The 20,289-nt window shown below is 43.1% G+C and overlaps 3 protein-coding genes across 11 annotated transcripts in view; all 3 read left to right on the top strand.

Moving 5' to 3' along the window:
* RAD51B (RAD51 paralog B) overlaps positions 1–20,289 on the top strand; it is a 780,046-nt gene that overhangs the window by 29,139 nt on the left and 730,618 nt on the right. The gene's annotated exons all lie outside the window — the stretch shown is intronic.
* The window catches only part of LOC115942756 (uncharacterized), a 300,514-nt gene that overhangs the window by 168,318 nt on the left and 111,907 nt on the right, over positions 1–20,289 (top strand). The window lies entirely within an intron of this gene.
* ARG2 (arginase 2) overlaps positions 8,377–20,289 on the top strand; it is a 31,325-nt gene continuing 19,412 nt past the window's right edge. The window contains exons 1-2 of the mRNA XM_006738603.3: positions 8,377–8,602; positions 9,752–9,824. Coding sequence (XP_006738666.1) covers positions 8,492–8,602; positions 9,752–9,824 — 184 coding nt within the window. The 5' untranslated portion in view covers positions 8,377–8,491. The remainder of the gene's footprint in view (positions 8,603–9,751; positions 9,825–20,289) is intronic.

Genomic DNA, 20,289 nt, shown 5'->3' with positions numbered 1-20,289 from the left:
TTTTTTTTTAAAGATTTTATTTATTTATTTGAGAGAGAGAGAATGAGAGAGAGAAAGCACATGAGAGGGGGGAGGGTCAGAGGGAGAAGCAGACTCCCCGCCGAGCAGGGAGCCCGATGCGGGACTCGATCCCGGGACTCCAGGATCATGACCTGAGCCGAAGGCAGTGGCTTAACCAACTGAGCCACCCAGGCGCCCCTGAATCTGTAGGTTTTATGTCTTGCCAAATTTGGGAAATTTTCAGCCATTATTTCTTCAGGTATTTTATTCAGCTTCACCCTCTCCTTGTGAGACTCAGATGATATGATTGTTAGATTTTTGTTGTTGTTGTTGTTATAGTCTCAGAGTCCCTAAAGTTCAGTTCTTCTTTTTTTTCCTTTCAGTCTGTTTTCTCTCTGTTAGTCAGACTGGGTAATTTCTGTTGTTCTGTCTTCTAGTTCACTGATTATTTCCTGTGTCTTCACCATTCTGTTGTTAAGCCCATACCTTGAGTTTTTTATTTTAGTTATATTTTTCAGTTCTAGAATTTCCATTTGGTTCTTCTTGATATATTTTATTCCTTACTAAGACTTTCAACTTCATCATTTGTTTGAAATGTGTTTGTATTTACTTGTTGAAACATTTTTATGATGACTGCTTTAAAACCCTTATCAGAAAATACTAACATCTTTGTCATCTCAGTATTGGCATCTGTTGATTGTCTCTTGTCATTCAAGTTGAGACTTTTCTAGTTCGTGGTATGATGAGTGATTTTCAGTTGAAACCTGGGCATTTTGAATATTATGAGATTTTGGATCTTATTTAATCTTCTAACAAGCTTCCACTGACACTGCTCCAGTGGAGGAAAAGGGACACTAACACATTATTGCTAGGTAGAGGTGGAAGTCCAAGTTCTCCACTTGGCCTCCATTGACACCTGGTGGGGAGGTGTTCCTTGTAATTTCTGGATGGGTGTGGAAGTCCAAGTTCCCCTTCATGTACTCCAATGACACCATGGGGTGGCACTGGGGGAAGCTGTTACTACTCAAAAGGGATAAAACCCCCACTCTGCACTCAGCCTTCTCTGATACCACCCCAGTGGCAGGGGTGGAGCTCCTCTTTACAGCCTGGTGAGGTATAAGTCTAGGTTCCCCAGCTGGCAGGAGTGGGGAGGGGGCACTTTTTTTTTTTTTGGTAATGCTTGGCTGCTGTAGAGTAGGTAATGTCTAAAAGTTTTCTGTCTTGCTAGTTTGTGCCTTACTTTGTTCTTTGTCTAGAGAAGGCAGGTTTCTATAGAGCATTTCCTGGTTGCCATTTACTCCAGCACCCAGTCTGGAATATATGAGGCAAAAAGAAAACCCAGGGAACACACTGCTGTGTCATAGTGAGACTCTCTAGTCAGTCTGCCTCCTCTCCACCTTTCAGAGTCTTTTGTTTGTTTCATATAAAATGTCCAAGGATATTATTAATTAATTAATTAATTTATTTAAATATTTTATTTGACAGAGAGAGCACAAGCAGGGCAAACAGGAGAAGGAGAAGCAGGTGCCCTGCTGAGCAGGGAGCCTGATGTGGGGCTTGATCCCAAGACCCTGGGATCATGACCCGAGCCGAAGGCAGCTGCTTAACCAACTGAGCCATCCAGGCACTGTGGATTTTTTTTTTTTTTAAGATTTTATTCATTTATTTGAGAGAGAGAGGGAATTGAGAAAGAGAGCATGAGCAGGGGGAGGGGCAGAGGAGAGGCCGACTCCCCGCCAAGCAGGGAGCCCAATGCAGGGCTGAATCCCAGGACCCTGAGATCATGACCTGAACTGAAGGCAGATGCTTAACGGACTGAGCCACCCAAGCACCCCAAAAATGTCCAAGGATTTTAGCTGTTCTCAGTGGGAAAGATAGGGAAGGATATGCCTACCCCATCTTTTAGAAGTGGAATTTTCCTTATCTGTCCATTTAAAACAATTTTTTATTTAGGTGCTATCATCCGTGCAGTAAAATGCACTCTATGCCTTATGTTTTCATACTCTTAATGGTGTCTTTTGGTGAAGAGAGGTTTTAATTTTAATGTAGTCTAATTTATCAATCTTTTCTTTCATGGTTAATGTTGTTTTAGATCTTATTCAAGACAGTTTGCCTGCCTCAAGTTATGAAAATATTCTATTCCTTTTTTTTCCTAAAAGCTTTATTGTTTTACCTTTCATATTTAGGCTTATGATCCATTTGGAATTAATTTTTGATAGGCGGTAAGGGTCAAAGTTCTTTTCTTCCCCCAATAGCTTTTTTTTTTTAAAGATTTTTTAAAAATTTATTTATTTGAGAGAGAGAGCAGAGTGAGCAAGAGAAAACACGAGTTGGGGGGAGGGGCAGAGGGAGAGGGAGAAGCAGTCTCCCTGCTGAGCAGGGAGCCCCATGCAGGACTTGATCCCAGGACCCTGGGATCATGACCTGAGCTGAAGGCAGGCACTTAATGGACTGAGCCACCCAAGTACCCTTCCCCCAATAGCTTTGTTGAAAAGACCATCTTTCCCCACTGACTGCAATGGTGGCTTTGTTGTAAATCAAGTGACTACTTTTGTGTCAGTCTGTTTCCAGACTCTATTTTGGTCTGTTTTTCTATTTTGTCTTCCCTGTGTCAACATCAATCTGTCTCAATTACTATAGCTTTATAGTAGGTTTTGATTTCTCATGATGTTGTTTTTTAACTTCAATCTTTTTCTTCAAGATTGTGATAGCTGTTCTAGGTTCTTTGTATTTTCACCAAAAATTCTGCTTGGGTTGCATTGAATCTACCAGTCGATTTAGGGAGAATTGATATCTTAACTATGCTGAGTCTTCCAGTCCATGGACCTGGTATATTTCTCCACTTATTTAGTTCTTATCTAATTTCTCTCAGCAGTATTTTGTAGTTGTCTTGCACATCTTCCATTAGACTTATTTCTAGGTGTTTAGTGGTTTTTGATACTCTTATAAATAATATATATTTTAAAAATCTTATTACTTGTCCATTTTTAATAAGATATATTTATTATTTTCCCAACATCGAATTGAAATTATATAAAAGAAAATACATCCATAATCCTGCCACCTAAACCAATAAATCTTCATTTCCCAAGCATTTAAGTCCTCTTATTTTAATGTTTTCATTGTTGAAAAGATGACATAATATAGAAATTTTTTGAATGAGAGAAAAATATTACACACAATCCTAAAAACCTTTCAGTGTTACATGTTTCTCTCTCATTCCATCTCTTAGTTTTTGCACTTTTTTTTTTTTTAAAGATTTTATTTATTTATTTGAGAGAGAGAGCATGAGAGGGAGGAGGGTCAGAGGGAGAAGCAGACTCCCTGCCGAGCAGGGAGCCCGATGCAGGACTCGATCCCGAGACTCCAGGATCATGACCTGAGCCGAAGGCAGTCGCTTAACCAAATGAGCCACCCAGGCGCCCTAGTTTTTGCACTTTTAAAAATTATTGTAGTCATAGTGTACACACCATTTTGCAGTGTTAAAATATATAATCATTCAATAAAAATTTATTGAACACCTCTCATGTTAGCCACTGTATTAAATGACAGTAAGGGACCATTCCTGCTCTCAAACTGCTCTCGAGGAGAAGGAGACAGTCCTTTAAATAGACAATTATAATTCAGAGGATTAAGTGAACCATGCGAGGGGTATTTAAAACCCTCGCTCTGTCTCGGGTTTGGGATTCTGCTTTTGGCCACTTACTGTGTGAGCTCTGGCAAATTTGTTAGCCTTTGCAAGCATTGGTTACCATATCTGAAATGAAGATGATAATAGTGCCTATCTCATGTCTTGTGATGGGGATTAAATAACAACTGTGAAGTAGTGAGCAGGTAGCTATCTAGCATATAGTAATCATTCAGCAACCTTAGCAAATTTTATGATTATGTTTAATTCAACTTTGGAGGTCTGGAAAGGCTTCTTCAGAGAAGGGCCTTTGACACCAAAACCTGAAGGATGAGAAGAAATTAAGTGAAGGGAAGGAGGTAGGGAGTGGGGAGGAAGTGAAACTGTGCCCCATAGGGTTAATTAGGTTAAAACTGTCACCAGCAAGACCCCTGTGGATACCCTTCTTCCTCACGGGAATGTTAACCTTATCTTTTTGAGGCAAACAACAGGAAAAGCTCCACAGGCCTAGAGTAGTTTGAGGTTGACCACTGACTCACACCAGAGCAGAGGGACCATGGAGTGTCTGACGGTTACTTCTACCTCATTATACCATTAAAATCTCGGCCCGAAAAAAAAAAAAAAAAAATCTCGGCCCGAGGAGGAATACAAGCTTCATTAACATAACACGGGATACCTGTGTAGGCATGTCTTCTAAATACGCCTGGCAACCTTATGCCCATCTTTACATGCAATGACAAAGCTCCCCTTTCCGAGTATTCATCCTAATATTCAAAGAAACCCACTCACCCCCAAAGGCTAACTTTGGAAGTTAATCTCCATGATTTCCTTATTTGCTGCAGATAAACTTTCCTTTGTGTGACAACTCCACCTGGTGTAGTCTCTATCTGTAACTCACCAAGGAGGGAACTCAATGTTAGTTTGGTTACAAAACATCCCAAATAGAACATTCAGGTACAGAGGGCTCAAGACTTGTTTTCAGTTTGGAACCTGAACAAAGGAAAACGCATTCAGGTGTCCTTAGCAACCTGGGCTTCCATTGGTGCCAAAACAGATTTCACACCTAAGTTTCATTTATACGTTGCTGGCAGCCATATTGCTGCTTTCACATCCCTATCACTGATCAAGGCTTGTAATGAAAACTCCTCTCTTTGTGGTGGTGTTGGCGGTGAGGAGTATGTAAGGGGCTCAGGTGGCTGCCTCTAGACCAGGCTGTGGGTTGGGCAGGCAATGAAACCAGTCACTTATAGTTATCCCCCTCCTTTATTACCCTCTATCCAGCCTTTCTACTGAATCCAGGAGTCCCCACTGCATGGTAAACAGACTCTTTATTTTACCCTCTATAGTACTCATCCTCTGCTTCCTTACCTTAACTGTATCCTAGGGTCATTATGTTAATTCTCCCAGACTTGGGATAGAAGAGCAAAGCAAAAAAGAAGGGACCAAATATTCCCAACAACATAATACAGGTTCAGAACAATTTAACCCTCTGCCTTTGTGTAAAAAAATTCTTCCTCTAAAGTTCATGCTCTTCAGTGCTGCTTCTGTTCCCTGCCTATCAATCTGATTCAATTGACTATACGCCCTTTGCTCTGCACATTGGGGCACACTGGGGCTACACAGGGATTCTTGTTCTTCTTCTGATCCACAAGCATGTTTTAACTTTATGGTTTTGGATCTTGCTGTTCCTGTAAACCTAGAAGGCTCTACTCCCAGAACTTGTTATGACCAGCTCCTTCTCATCATTCAGGTGTCTGGCTCAAAGGTTAGTTTGGAGAGGTCTTCCTTGATACCCCTATCTAAAACAGCACCTTGTGTCCCATTTCCCTCCTTTATTTTCTCCATAGTATTTACTACTATCTGAAATTATTTAACTACTTGACTCTTTTCCCCACTAGAATGTAAGCACTGGAAGTGATGAGCTATTATGTCTTCATCTCTATGAACAGCACATAGAACAATGCTTTGCACACACTAAGTGCTCAGTAAGTATTGGCAATAAATGAGTGAACAAATAAATTTTTTTAAATGAAAGAGAGGCTCTAAATTTTAGAGTCCAAAGGTGTGGTTGGTGAGTTCAGCTCTTTAGTATGTAAAAGTAGAAATTCAGAAAGAAATCTTTGGGGACTTCCATTCCATATCAGAGCCATAGACCAAGGCTTATGAGTAAGGATTTCATAAAAAATCTGGAAGGTCAATTATTTGCCAAGCTCCTGCTATGTACCAAGCACTGTATTCAGGAAGGGATAAAACGATGAGCAGAAAGATTTATGGTCCCAGCCCTTGAGAATTTCCAGTTTAGTCTTTTCTGAGTTCCCTTGGATTTTCAGTAAACAGTGGTCTGCTGGAGACTGCTGGAGACTGCTGGAGGTATGCTTGCCGCCTGCAAAACTTTATCATTACATTTTCAAGACTATTTCAAACCAGTTCTTAAAAATCATTATTAAAAATAAAATTATATAAACTTACAAGTAAATTGTATTAAAAACAAAGATAATATACATTCAAAACTTGTCATTGCCTAATTATCTTATAACTACAGTGCTATTATCTGTGCTCTTCAGGTTATTTATGTTGATCGTATCTGTATGGTAGAAATACTATATGATGAACACTTTTTCCCAACTCCACGATCAGTGACATCACAATGGTAGCTTGGGAGTATATACACCATGGAAATTGGCAAACACCATGATCAGGTCTTACCTACTCACCCAGCTCCCCCGCCCCACTCCCCACATACACAGTGCCAGCAACCTATCAAGGATAGTGTGTTGGCAGCTACTGAATTAGAGAGGTAGAATACCTAGGTCCTCCAATAAAGGAAGAAGAAAAGCAGAACAACTTGTTTTGGATCTGAGGAAGAGTCCTAGACTTATGCAATAACAGAGTACAAGTTGTAAATTTCTAAAACAACTTATTCTACTATGACTTTTATAACTTTAGAATATTATCTTTAATAACTTATTTTGAGAACAAATGCATATTTTGAAAACAAAAGCAGACCACTTATTTTTCAGGGTTTAAAAATGAATTATAAAATATTTCAGACATACGGAAGCAATAATAATTAGAATTTTAAAGGATAATAGTAATAGAACAATCTACTGCTCCCTCCCCCCGACCATAATAATGTGGAACTAGTAATTCACCTCTGACTAAACTATAGGTAACAGAAAACCCCTGAAATGACATGCAGGATTAATGTAGTACTTTAGAAAGGTCAATCTGGTGACCCACAGTAGCTGCTCAAGAAACAGAGGTTTTGCGGTAGTCTAGGAGAGCCTGAATCAATTTAAGAAAATACAGTCAAGGACAAAAAAATTGGATGTGGTGATGGGCAAGAAAAAGGTACCAAGATAATTCCAAGGATCTGAACAAGTGTGTATCAGTATTAGTGACTGAATCCCTGACCACACCCCTACTGCTCCCTACAGCTCCCGGACCTGGAGAGATTGTTAAAATTTAGGTTGCTGGTGCTCCACCCCAAGAGTTACTGAGTCAGTAAATTTGAGGGTAGAGCCTAATAATTTCCATTTGACAAGTATGCAAAGGCTGGTGCTGCTGGCGAGAGGACCACACTTTTAGAACTATTGCCTTACAGTAACTGCTTATTTGCTAAAGCTTCAGACATGTCTTTGTTAGACCAGCAGGGGGAGACAGGTGTAAAATTTATCCTCTAAAAATAAACTGCCTTATAATACTAAAGCTCCTTGGAGTTATGATGTTGCCCTGAAGACTTCTGAGCTATTTTGGAGAGCAGCATGTAAGTTGGCATCAGGTGAGATAATTTTCTGTTGTTTACGTAAAAATGTATTTTGGTAGGACTAATGTCCAAATTCCTGCAAGCCCACTCTGGATAAGAACTTGGAATCTGGAGTCACACAACCCTGTCTCTTACAAGCCATATGACTTTGGGAAAGTTATCTTCTCTGATCTTCTTTCCTCCTCTTTACAACAGTCCCCGATTTATGGAATTGTTAGAGGACTAAACGTTCTTGGAACTGTAATTGGCTATTATTATTAAAACTCTAGTTACTTTTCAGCTCTTTAGCCTCCCCAAATTTTAGGAATAGTCCAGATATGTTGTTAAGTTTGGTTTTTATAACCAGTGCTCCCGTTATTCAGGTGAAGAATTGGAAACACCTGGAAGGTGATTGTTTTGAAAAATCCTAACCTCTCCATCCAAAATACCTAGGATAGGTGAGTTTTTATTAACATGCCCGGCCCAGAGAGCTCTATCTATATTTGATCTCTTAGACTTCAAAGCCCGAAGATGGGTAAGTGTGTTTTTGGACCCGGAGTTGAGATGGAACAGAGCAGATGGATGCTGGTTTCATCTTGGGCAGAGCACTCAGGTGGGGTCAGACCAGCCCAGAGCCCAGCCCGGGCAGCCAGCCCTTTCCTAGAGTTGACATCTGCCGGGCATGCATATGTGTGAAGAGAGTTGCGATCTGAGAGGTTGCGAGTTGGTTCCCGTGTTCCGCCGAATTCGCTAACTTCGCAGGTACCAGTCGCTTCCCGAGACGGGACACACCTGTCCGTGACCGCGCTCTTATTGGTCCGACACTGACACTAGCCTTGTGGCGTCAGCTGTAGGGGCTCCTCCCCTGAGGGAGAGCCCGGGCTAGGGCGGGGTGACGTCAGCGAAGGCGTGTCCCGGACAGGGGCAGTGGGCGGGGTCTGCTGGAAGGTGTGTCGGGGGCTGGTTGGGGGCGGGACCGGATGGTAGTGACGTCACAGGGCGGGGCGGTGCAGCTGGCGCCCGGGTAGGTGAAAAGCGGCGCCGGGCGGCTGCGTTCACTTAATGCGGCGAGCCGCACAGAGCAGCTTCTCTCTCACCTCCCTCCCGCGCTGCCAGTCATGTCCCTGAGAAGCAGCCTCTCGCGTCTCCTCCGGACGCAAGTGCGTTCCGTCCTGAACAAGTCTGTTCACTCGGTGGCTGTGATCGGAGCCCCGTTCTCACAGGGACAGGTGAGAACAGAGATTTGGCACCGTGGGGCAGAACCTGGAGAAAGCGGGGGTGGGGTGAGGGACTGGGAGGCGAGGAGAAGATGGGGAGAAACGGAGAGGAGGACGAGGTGGTGGGTTCCCACGATTGGGCACCGAGAGAGCACGTGGGGTTTCCCCTGGTAGAAGATGGGGAAGGAGAAAAGAGATGGAGAGCATCCTGCTTGCGCTGCGGGCGGGGGGTCGCGGGGGGCTGGCGGGTCTCTGCGGCCTTCCTCCCGAGGAGCGAGAAAGTGGTGGGTCCCGCTTGGGGTGTTGGGGGAGAGGGGAGGGGCGGGATTTCAGGGAGGGGCTGGAGGGGTAGAAACCGGCCAGAATACCCGGTGGAAAGTCGAGAGAGAAGAGGTTAAAGAGAGCGACCGAGGATTTAAGGCTCCAGGGTCCGTTCTCAGAAACCATTCGTTGGCGGGGAAATTGGCGCTGCCTTCTCTAGCGGCGGGAGGACGGGAGGGGCTGTTTTGTTCTCTTCAATGGAAGAAACCTGCAGTCGTGGAGAGCTCACTGCTCAGTGAGCCCAGGCTCAGGCCTCTGCCAGACACACACACACACACACACCCCACCCCACCCCACCCCACCCTACCCCGCCAACCACCAGATCCAGACCTTCTCAGCCCCTTCCTCTGTCTTGGCCTCCGCCTGTTCTTCCCACAGCCAGGGGCTTGCTTGGAGGTTGATTTGATTCCAGTAATTGTTGTTTTTCGGTCCTTCCCTGCAAGTGTTTGAAATGAGCAGACCTCAGGTGAAAATAATAAAAGGAAGGGCTGATGGTGTCACAGGTTTTCAGAGGGATCTGTTGGGAACTATGTATAGAATAGCAGATTTCTGGGGGCGCCTGGGTGGCTCAGTCGTTAAGCGTCTGCCTTCGGCTCAGGTCATGATCCCAGGGTCCTGGGATCGAGTCCCGCATCGGGCTCCCTGCTCGGCAGGAAGCCTGCTTCTCCCTCTCCCACTCCCCCTGCTTGTGTTCCTGCTCTCGCTATGTCTCTCTCTGTCAAATAAATAAATAAAAATCTTAAAAAAAAAAAAAATAGCAGGTTTCTGTATTTTGTGAAATAAAGGGGTCTTATTTCTAACCCTTTTTCCTCGCATCTAACTGTGTAATTTATGTGACAGAAAAGAAAAGGAGTGGAGTATGGTCCTGCTGCCATTAGAGAAGCTGGCTTGATGAAAAGACTCTCCAATTTGGGTAAGTGGCTGGATTTTAGATGTCTGTGATGGCTGGTAACAGAGCAGTTCTGTCTCCTCTCCTATCCAGGGACTGCACAGGATCTGCTTCTACTTGGGAAGCCTCTCATCCTCCCTTAGATCCCATCTGCGGTTTGAGATCTGGGAGTCTTCAGGCAGAGTCTTGTCGGCAGTAAAGAGAGTAACTGTGTGGAAGGCAAGGAGGTGGGGGCGGGGGGTGGGGAGCATAGGGAATGCAAGGCAGTGGAAAGAATGCTAGCTAGCCCCAGCTCTAACTGCTCAGTCAGCCTTTCCCTCTCAAATTCTAGCTCTCTGAACTCAATTAGGAGGCGCTTCTGATGCATCAGTCTAGCCAGTTTCCTCTCTTCATATCCTTTGTTTCCTCCCCAGGATGAATAGCTTTATATTAATGTAAGCAGAGCCTTAGATCAGTGTTTCTCAAACTTCCCTGATTATGAAAATCACTTAAGTTACTTGTTAAAAATATAGGTTCCTAGGCTCCTCCATGGAATAGTCTGATTTATTGGCTCTGTGGTGGGGCCCAGACATGTATGTACATTTTCACAAGTGCCCAGGTAATCTGCAGGAAAACTGCAGTCTTGTAATTAGGATAGTATGCTAAACTTACAGAACCTGACCCAAAGACAAATGCCATTTATATGGTAATAGAGAACCCTTCTTTTGGTAAGAGGGCACCAAATTCCAACTGTTATGCTAGGAAGGTTCTTCCTTTTATCTAACCTGAATGTTTCTAGCTGCTGTTTGAGGCCATTTCCTCCATTCATATTAGGACAATTCACAGATCTTGTCTGAAGCTGTAAGTGCAAAAGGCATGGCAGCATCGAGCTGTAGGTGCTGCAGATATCAGTGGGGAATCTAGGTGAACTACAAATCCCCTCCCCACTCTTGCTTTGAAACCTCCTCAGCTGATCATTGAGTCCATTCCAGGGGTGGATCATTTCCTTCTAAAACACAGGACTAGTGAAGTCACCAAAGCCACCTTGAGTTGAGGTGTACTTCTTATAATTCTGGCTGCATCTAGATATGGTGTCTTTGGCTGAATACTCAAAACTCTTCTCTGTTAAATAATTACAGATCCTTCTTCAGTAGGATCTCATTCCTTTTAATGACTCTCCAGGTTTACCACCAAAGATGAAAGAGAAATGAGGATTTAGTTTTAATGTGTCATCAGTTCCCTAATGGGAAGAAGTTTCTGTTTCTGCTTATAAATGAGGATACTGTCCCTTTAAATCAGCTGTACACATTCAGCCTTTTTATTTTTTATTTTTTTAAGATTTTATTTATTTATTTGACAGAGAGAGACACAGCGAGAGAGGGAACACAAGCAGGGGGAGGGTGAGAGGGAGAAGCAGGCTTCCCGCTGAGGAGGGAGCCTGAGGCAGGGCTCCGATCCCAGGACCTTGGGATCATGACCTGAGCCAAAAGCAGACGCCTAACGACTGAGCCACCCAGGCGTCCCACATTCAACCTTTTTAAAAGGCAGCATTTACACCGACGAGGACAATCTCTGGGAATCACTATTTTTTTAAACACTGGATAAACCCTTCCAGCCCATCTGATAAACTGGGCCTAGCCTTGCTTGAATTGCCTGTTCAGTGCTCAATTCTACCTTAATAGACTGACAAGAATCAATTTCGGCCTCTTACACAGGACATATTTATAATATTCAGCTGAGGCTGCTGAATGAGGGGGAGGGGCACATCTGTGGCGGCTTCTCTTACTCATGCTTTGTAGACCTTTCCTGTCCTAGCTCATGGTATTTTTCCACTCCAACCTGGAAAAGCCATTCTCCCTTAAATACTACATCCTCAAATACCTCCTCTATAAACTCTCAACCTAAAGTGATGGGGAAGCTGCAGTTTTTATTTTGGTCTTCCCTTTTTTTTTTTTTTCCCCCAGATATTTTTAGTCTTACAATTTATATCCTTACCCTGTAGCTGACTGGTAGGCCAGTATTACCAGCAGCCCAAAATAGAATCTCCTTGCATATTAATAAGAGTGTGGCACTCAGCAGATTTGTGGCATGTGCTTTTGGCTAATCTCCAAAAATAGGTTGGAGAAAAGTACCAAGAGAAGTTTCAATTGCTGTATTGTGAAACAGTACTAAAGTACTAGAACACTTTCAAACAAGCAGCATGGGTCAAATTTCAAGGCAGGGAAGACCCACAGAAAGGTAACTTTCACAAATCCCTTTGTTCCCTGCCTTCAGCTCTGATGTCACAGGCTGCTGGTGTTGCTATGGCATTGGCCAAACTTCCTGTTTTCTTGAATGAGTGGATTTGATGTTAGTGTCTGGGTTTGGTGAGAACACTCGGTTCCTCTCTCAGGTAACCCCTTATCTGAGCATATGTGGAGAGCCTGGGAGAGACGAAGAGGCAATTGCTCTGGCAAGGCTCAGATTCGGTGCTTCTGCTCCTGACTCTGGTGAGCGCTGAAAGCCACGGTCCTTAGCCCCCCCCTTTTTTTTTTCTTCAGAAGTTGAAGGAGTGTTCTGTGGGGGAAAGCTAGCTGTAAACGGAGATTAACAGAGGTGCCGGCCACCGAAACAACTATCTAAACGAACTGCGGCTGGGACCTGCCCAGAGTCCTGGAGTTCGCGAAGCTGCATGGGAGCTACTCCGGTTCCTCCCAACTAGGCTAGAGACATTTGTTCTTCCTGTTCCATTTGGTGCTCCGTCAGATAGCAGACCAGGAATCTCTTCTGGTTGAGACCCAGAATCTGGTCTGCTTCAGGAAGAACTGATGGAGGACCTGAGGTAGTTTAACAGGAAAACTGAGATCTGAGAACTCTTTGGTACAGATTGATGTGTGAGTTCAAGGGTGTGTATTTGCTTTCAGTGGTTGGTAGAGGATGTTAGCATTCATTAGTTGTATGATCATGATACTTCAGCCTGGCTTCCACCCTGCTGTTCCACTGCAACGCCCTTGAGCAAGCCCACTGATTTGTTGGCCTTTATTTTGTTGAACCTCTCTGTTGTACAACTGACCGCTTTATTCTGGACATCCTGTTAGCAAACACACCCCTCTCTTTTGAGTCTCTTGTCTCCATTGACTAGTCCTTCCTGGACTCCTTTGTGGGATCTTCCTCTTCTTCCCAGCCCTTAAATATTGACCCTAATGTTTCTCCAACTTTGTTCTAAGGAGCCTCATCTCTCTTTCACAGATGTCTCAAACTCCATTTGTTCAAAAACAAAATTCCTTATCTTCTTCCTCAAATCAGTTTCTCCTGCTGTACTTCCATGGTCTGTTTCATGCTGTCACCCATTACCGAGTTAAGTCAAACTAGAAGACCATCACAGTTGTTTGCTCCTTCCCTTTTGTGTGTTACATCTGTTGATCACAAAGTCTTGTTGATTCCACCCCCCCCCCCCACAAATGATTAGAGTTCTTCACCATAATGGTGCTGCTGTCGTTCTATCTCCTCACACTTGACTGTAACTTTCCATTGGTATCTTTTGTCCCTTTCTTACCTTCCTTGGTTCACATTCTTCGCTGCCACCAGAATGAGCTTTCTAAGACATTTCTCCTTTGCTTAGTCTTTCCATGGCTTTCTTTTACATGCATCCATGCTTCAGTCTTGTATTCATATACCATCTTTGCTAATTTGCCATATTATTCACTTTGTATTTCTTTAAATTGGCTTTAAAGGTTCATACTTTTAAAACGTAGCCTGAACCTATAATAAGCAATGAAATCTCAGGCTTGTTCTAGATACATTTTTTCTGATACACTTTCATTTAATAGTTTTATATTTTGATATTTGTCCTTCGACTACTGCGTTGAAGTGTAGAACACATAGCACCATAATTTGACCTTCATCTACCTCTTTAGACTTCTCTCCACCCACATTCTGCCGTATTTTCATTGCAGCTAGAGTTGTGGGCACTTGACCTAGGCTCCACCAATAGAAGCATGCATCTTAAACTTTGACTTGAAATTCAAGAAGGGGCAGCAAAGAATTCATTCTGTGATGGGCAGGGTGGTAACCATACCAGCAGTAGCTTCTGTCCAGCATCATGGGGTCAGCCATGCCGGCTCATGCAGTGCCTTTCCCTAGCAGTGGAGGTGATAGCAGCAATAGATCTCTACGGGGCCGTCCTGCAGTGTGACTTCTGGAGCCATTATTGCTAGTAATGTGGCCTTCAACCCGGATACTGGCCCTCTTAAAAGATTTTGGGAGTTACCCAAATTGAGTAAATTGCTTTTCTGCTGTAATTAGCTAGAACAGGTTTCTGTTGCTTGCAGTTTAGAGATCCTGACTGATATCTAGTTTATAAATTCTGGTGAGAGAAAAATTACCACATGGACTGGGATACTCCACATCCTCTCTCTAGCCCTTTGATAATAAATTCTTATTCTTTTGTTTGCCTTTTTCCCTAGTACTTAACACAGTCTTCTTGTAAGTTAATATAACTCATTAGGTTACAGTTTCTTTGGCCTTTAGTTAATTTAGGACTAGATCTTAGTCTCTTTGGGTTTTAGCAGCTCCCTGTTCTCTTGGTGCTTTGATTTTTGAACCATCACATTCCTTAATGTGACTTCTGAAAACAGCCTCAAGTTTTAACTAAGGACATTTTTAAGTTTTAGGCATGCCTGACTGTAGTAAACAGACCAACTTTAATGTATTACTATGACTTAAAATCATTTTCAATGTTCTAGATCTTAAGCATATATCTTAATAGGGTTACAAGACTGTATACATCTGCTAAAATTCATTGAACTTAAAATGTAAGTAATATAAAGTATGCATCAAAACTTTTTAAACATAATTTCAGGTTTACTTTTCTAGGAGCAGCTTTTAGTCAGTAAAAACTATAACAAGTTCTTTCACTAATTTCTATATTAAAAAAATTTGAGCGCTGCTAAGGTTTGGTACTGGGAATATAATAGTGGACAAAAACAAAGCCTTGTTATCTTGGAGCTGTCATTCTAATGAAGGGTGGTTGGAAACAGACTTAAGTAAAACATACAGTATGTCAGATGATAATGAGTACTGTGGAATAAATGAAACCAAGGGGTGAGGGATAGCAAGTATTGGGGATAGAGTAGGCATTGCATATGTAGTTGGGGAGGCCTCAGCAAGGAGTCATGTGAACAGACCTTTGGCAGGTGAAGAAAGGAACAAGGTGTGTATCTGGGAGCATTTCAGGCAGAAGGAACAGTAAGACCCAGAGACAGAAAGGTGCCTAGAATGTTCAGGGAACAAGATGCTATTACCGAGCTCTAGCCAGTGATTGCTGGGAAGGGGAGGGCCTTCTACTCTTCAGTTTTTCAAGAAAAGCCAGAAATCTGGATTTTTATGGGAGATCTAAGTTGTTTTAATAAAAAATAGGATATATCCATACAATTGAATATTGAACCATAAAGAATGAATTTCTAAATCATGCTACAGCAGGGATGAAACTTGAAAGCATTATACTAAGTGAAAGAAAGACACAAAAGGCTACATATTCTATGATTCCATTTATATGAAATGTCCAGAATAGGCAAATTCATAGAGACAGAAAGTGGATTAGTTCAGGGACTGGCGGGGAGAAGGCAATGGGGAGTGGCTGGCAATGGGTGCTGGTTTCTTTTTGGAAGGTGATGAAGCTGTTCTAGAATTAGTAATTATTAGTAATTTGCTTAGTAATATGCCGTAGCAAAAGCCTACATCACGGGTGTAGGGAAATCTCTTAAAGGCATTATTGGGATTTGGCAAATTGCGTATAACCAATCTTTCCTTCTTAGACAGCAAAGAATTTAACTTAGACCTTTTATTTCAAAGTTGTTTGATCCATTTACCGTGTTCTGGATACCGTGCTAGGCTCTTGCTACTATGTCATTCTATTTGTTAAAAACAAATGATGACCCCCATCAGGATGGCCAGTGTAAAAAACAAAAACAAAACAAAACCCTCCCCCTCCCCCCAGAAAATAACAAGACTTGGTGAGGGTGTGGATATATTAGGACCCTTGTGCACTGCTGGTGGGAATGTAAAATGATATAGCTGCGGTCAAAAACAATATGGCAGTTCCTCAAAAAATTAAAAATGGTTAACATATGATCCAGCAATTTCACCTCAGGCATATACCCAAAAGAATTGAAAGCAGGGTCTAGAAGAGATACTGATATACCATGTTCATAGCATTATACACAATAACCAAAATGTGGAAGCAACCCAAGTGCCCATTGATGGATGAATGGATGGATAAAATGTGATACAAACCTACAATGGAATATTAGCCTTAAAGAAATTCTGACATATGCTGTAACATGGGTGGAACCTTGAAAACATTACGCTGAGTGAAATAAGCCAGTCACAAAAAGACAAATACTATGTAACTCCACTTACGAGGTACCTAGAGTAATCAAAGTCATAGGGACAGAAAGCAGAATGGTGGTTGCCAGGGCTTGGGGGAAGGGAGAATGCAGAAATATTGTTTAATGGGTACAGAATTTCAGTTTTGCAAGATGAAAAGAATTCTGGAGGTGGATGGTGGTTATGGTTATACAATAATGTGAATGTACTTAATACCACTTAAAAGTGATTATTTTTATGTGTATTTTACCACAATTTAAAGGAGAATTAAAGTAAGCTAGAATATAATGTGAATTAAGAACGAGGCTGTAGCTTGAGGTTGTAGCTTTTCTTAGGACATTAACAATGCCATGTGCTTAAACAATTTCTTTTCAGCTTTTTAGCACATTGCTTTGCTTTATAAATCTCAGCATGAACAAACCGAAAAAGTATGTCCCGAAGACCATGAGAAACTTTCCCTAGGTCATACGGTCAGCAGTAGTAGAGAATCTCCTTTCTTGCCCTGTACAATCTGATCCCTGGATTGGTGCAGTCAGCTGCCTTCTCAGGTCTTGTCGCACCATCATTTGCGAGAGAGAGAATGAGAGACAGAGAGCATGAGAGGGAGGAGGGTCAGAGGGAGAAGCAGACCCCCCGCCGAGCAGGGAGCCCGATGCGGGACTCGATCCCGGGACTCCAGGATCATGACCCGAGCCGAAGGCAGTCGCTTAACCAACTGAGCCACCCAGGCGCCCCTGGTCTCCTACTTCTTAAAGTCCTCTGTGTTCCTAGAGTATTCCCTCTGACCTTTTCCGTGACGGCTATTTCAAGTCTACCCATAATCCTCACGGCCTTGTCTTTCTGACTCAGGCATGAACTCCCTTAACAGCCCTTTTCCCTGTCATCCCCCCAATTAGTTGTATCGACCAAGATTCTTTTACACCCTCAGAGGATGAGGGATCCAGTCCTCCCTGTGTCAGGTAGATAGAATTGCATGTGATAAAAGCACAAAATAACAGCGGTTTAAGAAAAATAATTTCAAGGGTGCCTGGGTGACTCAGATCGTTCGGCTCAGGTCATAATCCCGAGGTCCTGGGATTGAGTCCCACATCGGGCTCCCTGTTCAGCGGGGAGCGTGCTTCTCCCTCTCCCTCTCTTTCCTCTGCTGTGTGCCCGTGCCCTCCCTTGTTCTCCCTACTCCCCTCTCTCAAATAAATAAATCTCAAAAAAAAAAAAAAAAAAAAATCATTTCACTCTCCAGTAAATAGGATCTGGAGAGAAGTCCAGAACTGGTTTGGCCACTCTGTTTTTAAAGTTCAGACCTAGATTCTTATCTTGCTGTTCTACCAGCAAGGCCTCTATCTAATGGTCCCAGATGGTGTGGCCTTCTATCTGGCATCAGGGTGCAAGAATGGATAGAAGCAGGTGAAGGGAGAACTTGTGCTTTCCCTTAAGGAAAGTTTCCAAGAAGTTGCAGGGCACTTCTGCTTATCCCGTTGGCCCCAATGGTCACATGGACACACCCAGTTACAGAGGAAGATGGTGAATTTAGTCACAATTCTAAGACCTCCTGTTGCCAGCTGGAGGTCCGCTGTCTCTGCAGAAGAAGTGAAGAACAGATCTTGGACAAGTAACGAGTGGTTACACCACCTCCCTGTGCTCTAGATCGGTCCTATCTCTCCTGCCTTCTGAGTGTTCTTGTTCCAGCAATTATCCCTTCCTTGCCCTTGTTTCTCAACTTCTAACCCATCCCTTCAATAACTAGCTGCAGACCTTACCGTCCTGCTATCCTCCCTTGTCTTTAAGTAGCCTTCTGGCTGTTGTCACTTCCCTTCAGAGCCACCATCCTGGCTTCTCCACTGCCCTTGCATGCTTTCACTTGCTGCTATCTGACGTCCTGGGCCATCATTGCAATGAAACTGGTTTTGCTGTGGTCTTCGACCTCCTACTTTCTAACAGGGTAGACACTGCAGCATCTACCTTATTCATCACTGTCTGCCACTCCTTCCTTATTGAAACACACCCCACATTCTTCTGGTTTTAGCTCTTCAGATTCCTTTGCTAGATCTTCAGCTACCCGCCCTTTACCTGCTGGCGTTCCTCAGAGTTCTGCCCTTGATTTCTTGCTTTAATGTTATGTCAGTTGGCATTTTGTCCATTCCTCTGGTTTTCCTGTCACCTGTATGCTGATGCTTCCAAAGCTTTATCTCCAACGCTTATTTCCCCCCTTAGCTTCAAATCTGTAGCCCAGTTGGCTTCTGTGTATCTTTTTGACTTTATTATGGAAGTGTTCAAACATAACAAAAGTAGATACGGTGACCTAGTGAATTTGTTGTATCTGTTACCCAGTGTCAATCATCAATACATGGCAATCACCCTACTCTATGCCCTTTTTTTTTTTTTAAGATTTATTTGAGAGAGTGAGGGAGCACATGAGCAGGGGGAGGGGCAGAGGGAGAGGAAGAGAAGCAAGCTCCCCGCTGAGTGCAGACCCTAACACACAGCTCCATCTCATGACCCTGAGATCATGACCTGAGCCCAAATCAGGAGTGGGATGCTTCCCGACTGAGCCACCCAGGTGCCCCTACTCCATGCCTTTTGAAGCAAATCACAGACCTCGTATTGTTTCATCTGCAAATATTTCATTAGATATCTTCAAAATATAAAAATTCTTTAAAATTTGGGGTGCATCTGACTCTTGGTCTCAGCTCAGGTCTTGATCTCAGGGTCATGGGTTCCAGCCCCACGTTGGGCATGGAGCCTACTCAAATCTTAAAGAATTCTTTTTTTTTTTTTTTTAAACCACAATACCATTATCACACCAAAAGAAGTTAATATCAAATGCCCAGTGTTGGGGAAATATAATAATTAAAAAAAATAATCTCCTAACCAAGAGAACCTTTCCAGAAAGGTAGTAGAGAAAGAAAACAGTTTATTGAATAAGCATCAAATCAGGCAATCTAAGATTTCGAAGAGAAAGAAGTCTGGCCTGTTTGTATAGCCACGCAGGGGCAGCCCATTATGCATTTTCAAGATAGTAACTAGTCCACCAGTTAGAAGACTTGAACAGTACCGTTTGTCAGAGTTCATCCTAACTTTATCATAGAAATTTGAACAGCCACCAGAGGGGAAACAAACTTCTATTCTAAGGCAGAAGGTAGTTTTGTAAATTGGAGCAGGCTGCCCATCCCCTGTGTCCACAGAAGTTAGTCTCTTAATCCCTAGTCCTTGGGAAACATTCCTGGGTTGGGAGACTGGCGAGAGGCTTATTTCATTGTTATATTTACATGCATTTGAAAAGGACAGAGAAGGAAATTCTCATAAGGGAACAAGAAGTCTTTTCCCTTTTAAACAGGGAAAATTCAGTCTATTTTTATTTTGTTTCTGTCCTTAAACCAGTTAATGGTGACATTGTTCGACTGACTTAGTCTTTTTTGCACTTATTTTTTAGTTTGTTTGACTCAGGATCCAAAATAAGTTCTAGTGCTCGCTTCGGCAGCACATACACCGAATAAGTTCTATATCGATTGATATCTCTTACATTCTTGATAGGTTCCTCACTTCATTTTTGTTTTTTCTTTCTTGCTGTGTATTTGTGGAGGAGACTAGGTCATTTGTACAGTCTGTTTGAACTTTGCAGGTTACATCTCTGTGGTGTCCTATGATGTGTTCTTTCTTTTTTTTTTTTAAGATTTTATTTATTTGAGAGAGCGAGAGAGTGTGTGCACTCTCGCATATGTGGGGGGAAGGGGAGAGGGGAGAGGAAGAAGCAGACTCCCTGATGAGCTTGGAGCCCCAATTCAGGGCTCGATCCCAGGATCCCTGATCATGACCTGAGCCCAAGGCAGATGCTCAGCTGACTGAGCCCCTCCACGTATTTTCAACGAAAAAGTCTCTAATACCTCAAGGCCATCTATCCAGAACTGAACTTCTCATCTTCTTCACTCCCTTCCCCTGTGTCTTTCTCAACTCTAGTAGCAGAGCCAGAAAGCTGGTGTGCGGGAGCCCATCTCCACACCCACTCTGAGTATTACTGGAATTTGTTGCTTCTCTCCTATGGCCGTATCTTTACAGTCCCCTTGTGGAGCTGCTCGTCTCTGGGCCAATCCCTTTCCCTCAGGCCCCCAGGGCACTAGATCTGCAGCGCAGATTTGATTTGTCACTT

Source organism: Leptonychotes weddellii, chromosome 9 (genome assembly GCF_054177405.1).
Source record: "Leptonychotes weddellii isolate Sample4059 chromosome 9, ASM5417740v2, whole genome shotgun sequence".
Lineage (NCBI taxonomy): Eukaryota > Metazoa > Chordata > Mammalia > Carnivora > Phocidae > Leptonychotes > Leptonychotes weddellii.
Note: the sequence above shows the minus strand (reverse complement) of the source record. Positions and strands in the feature narration are given on the sequence as shown.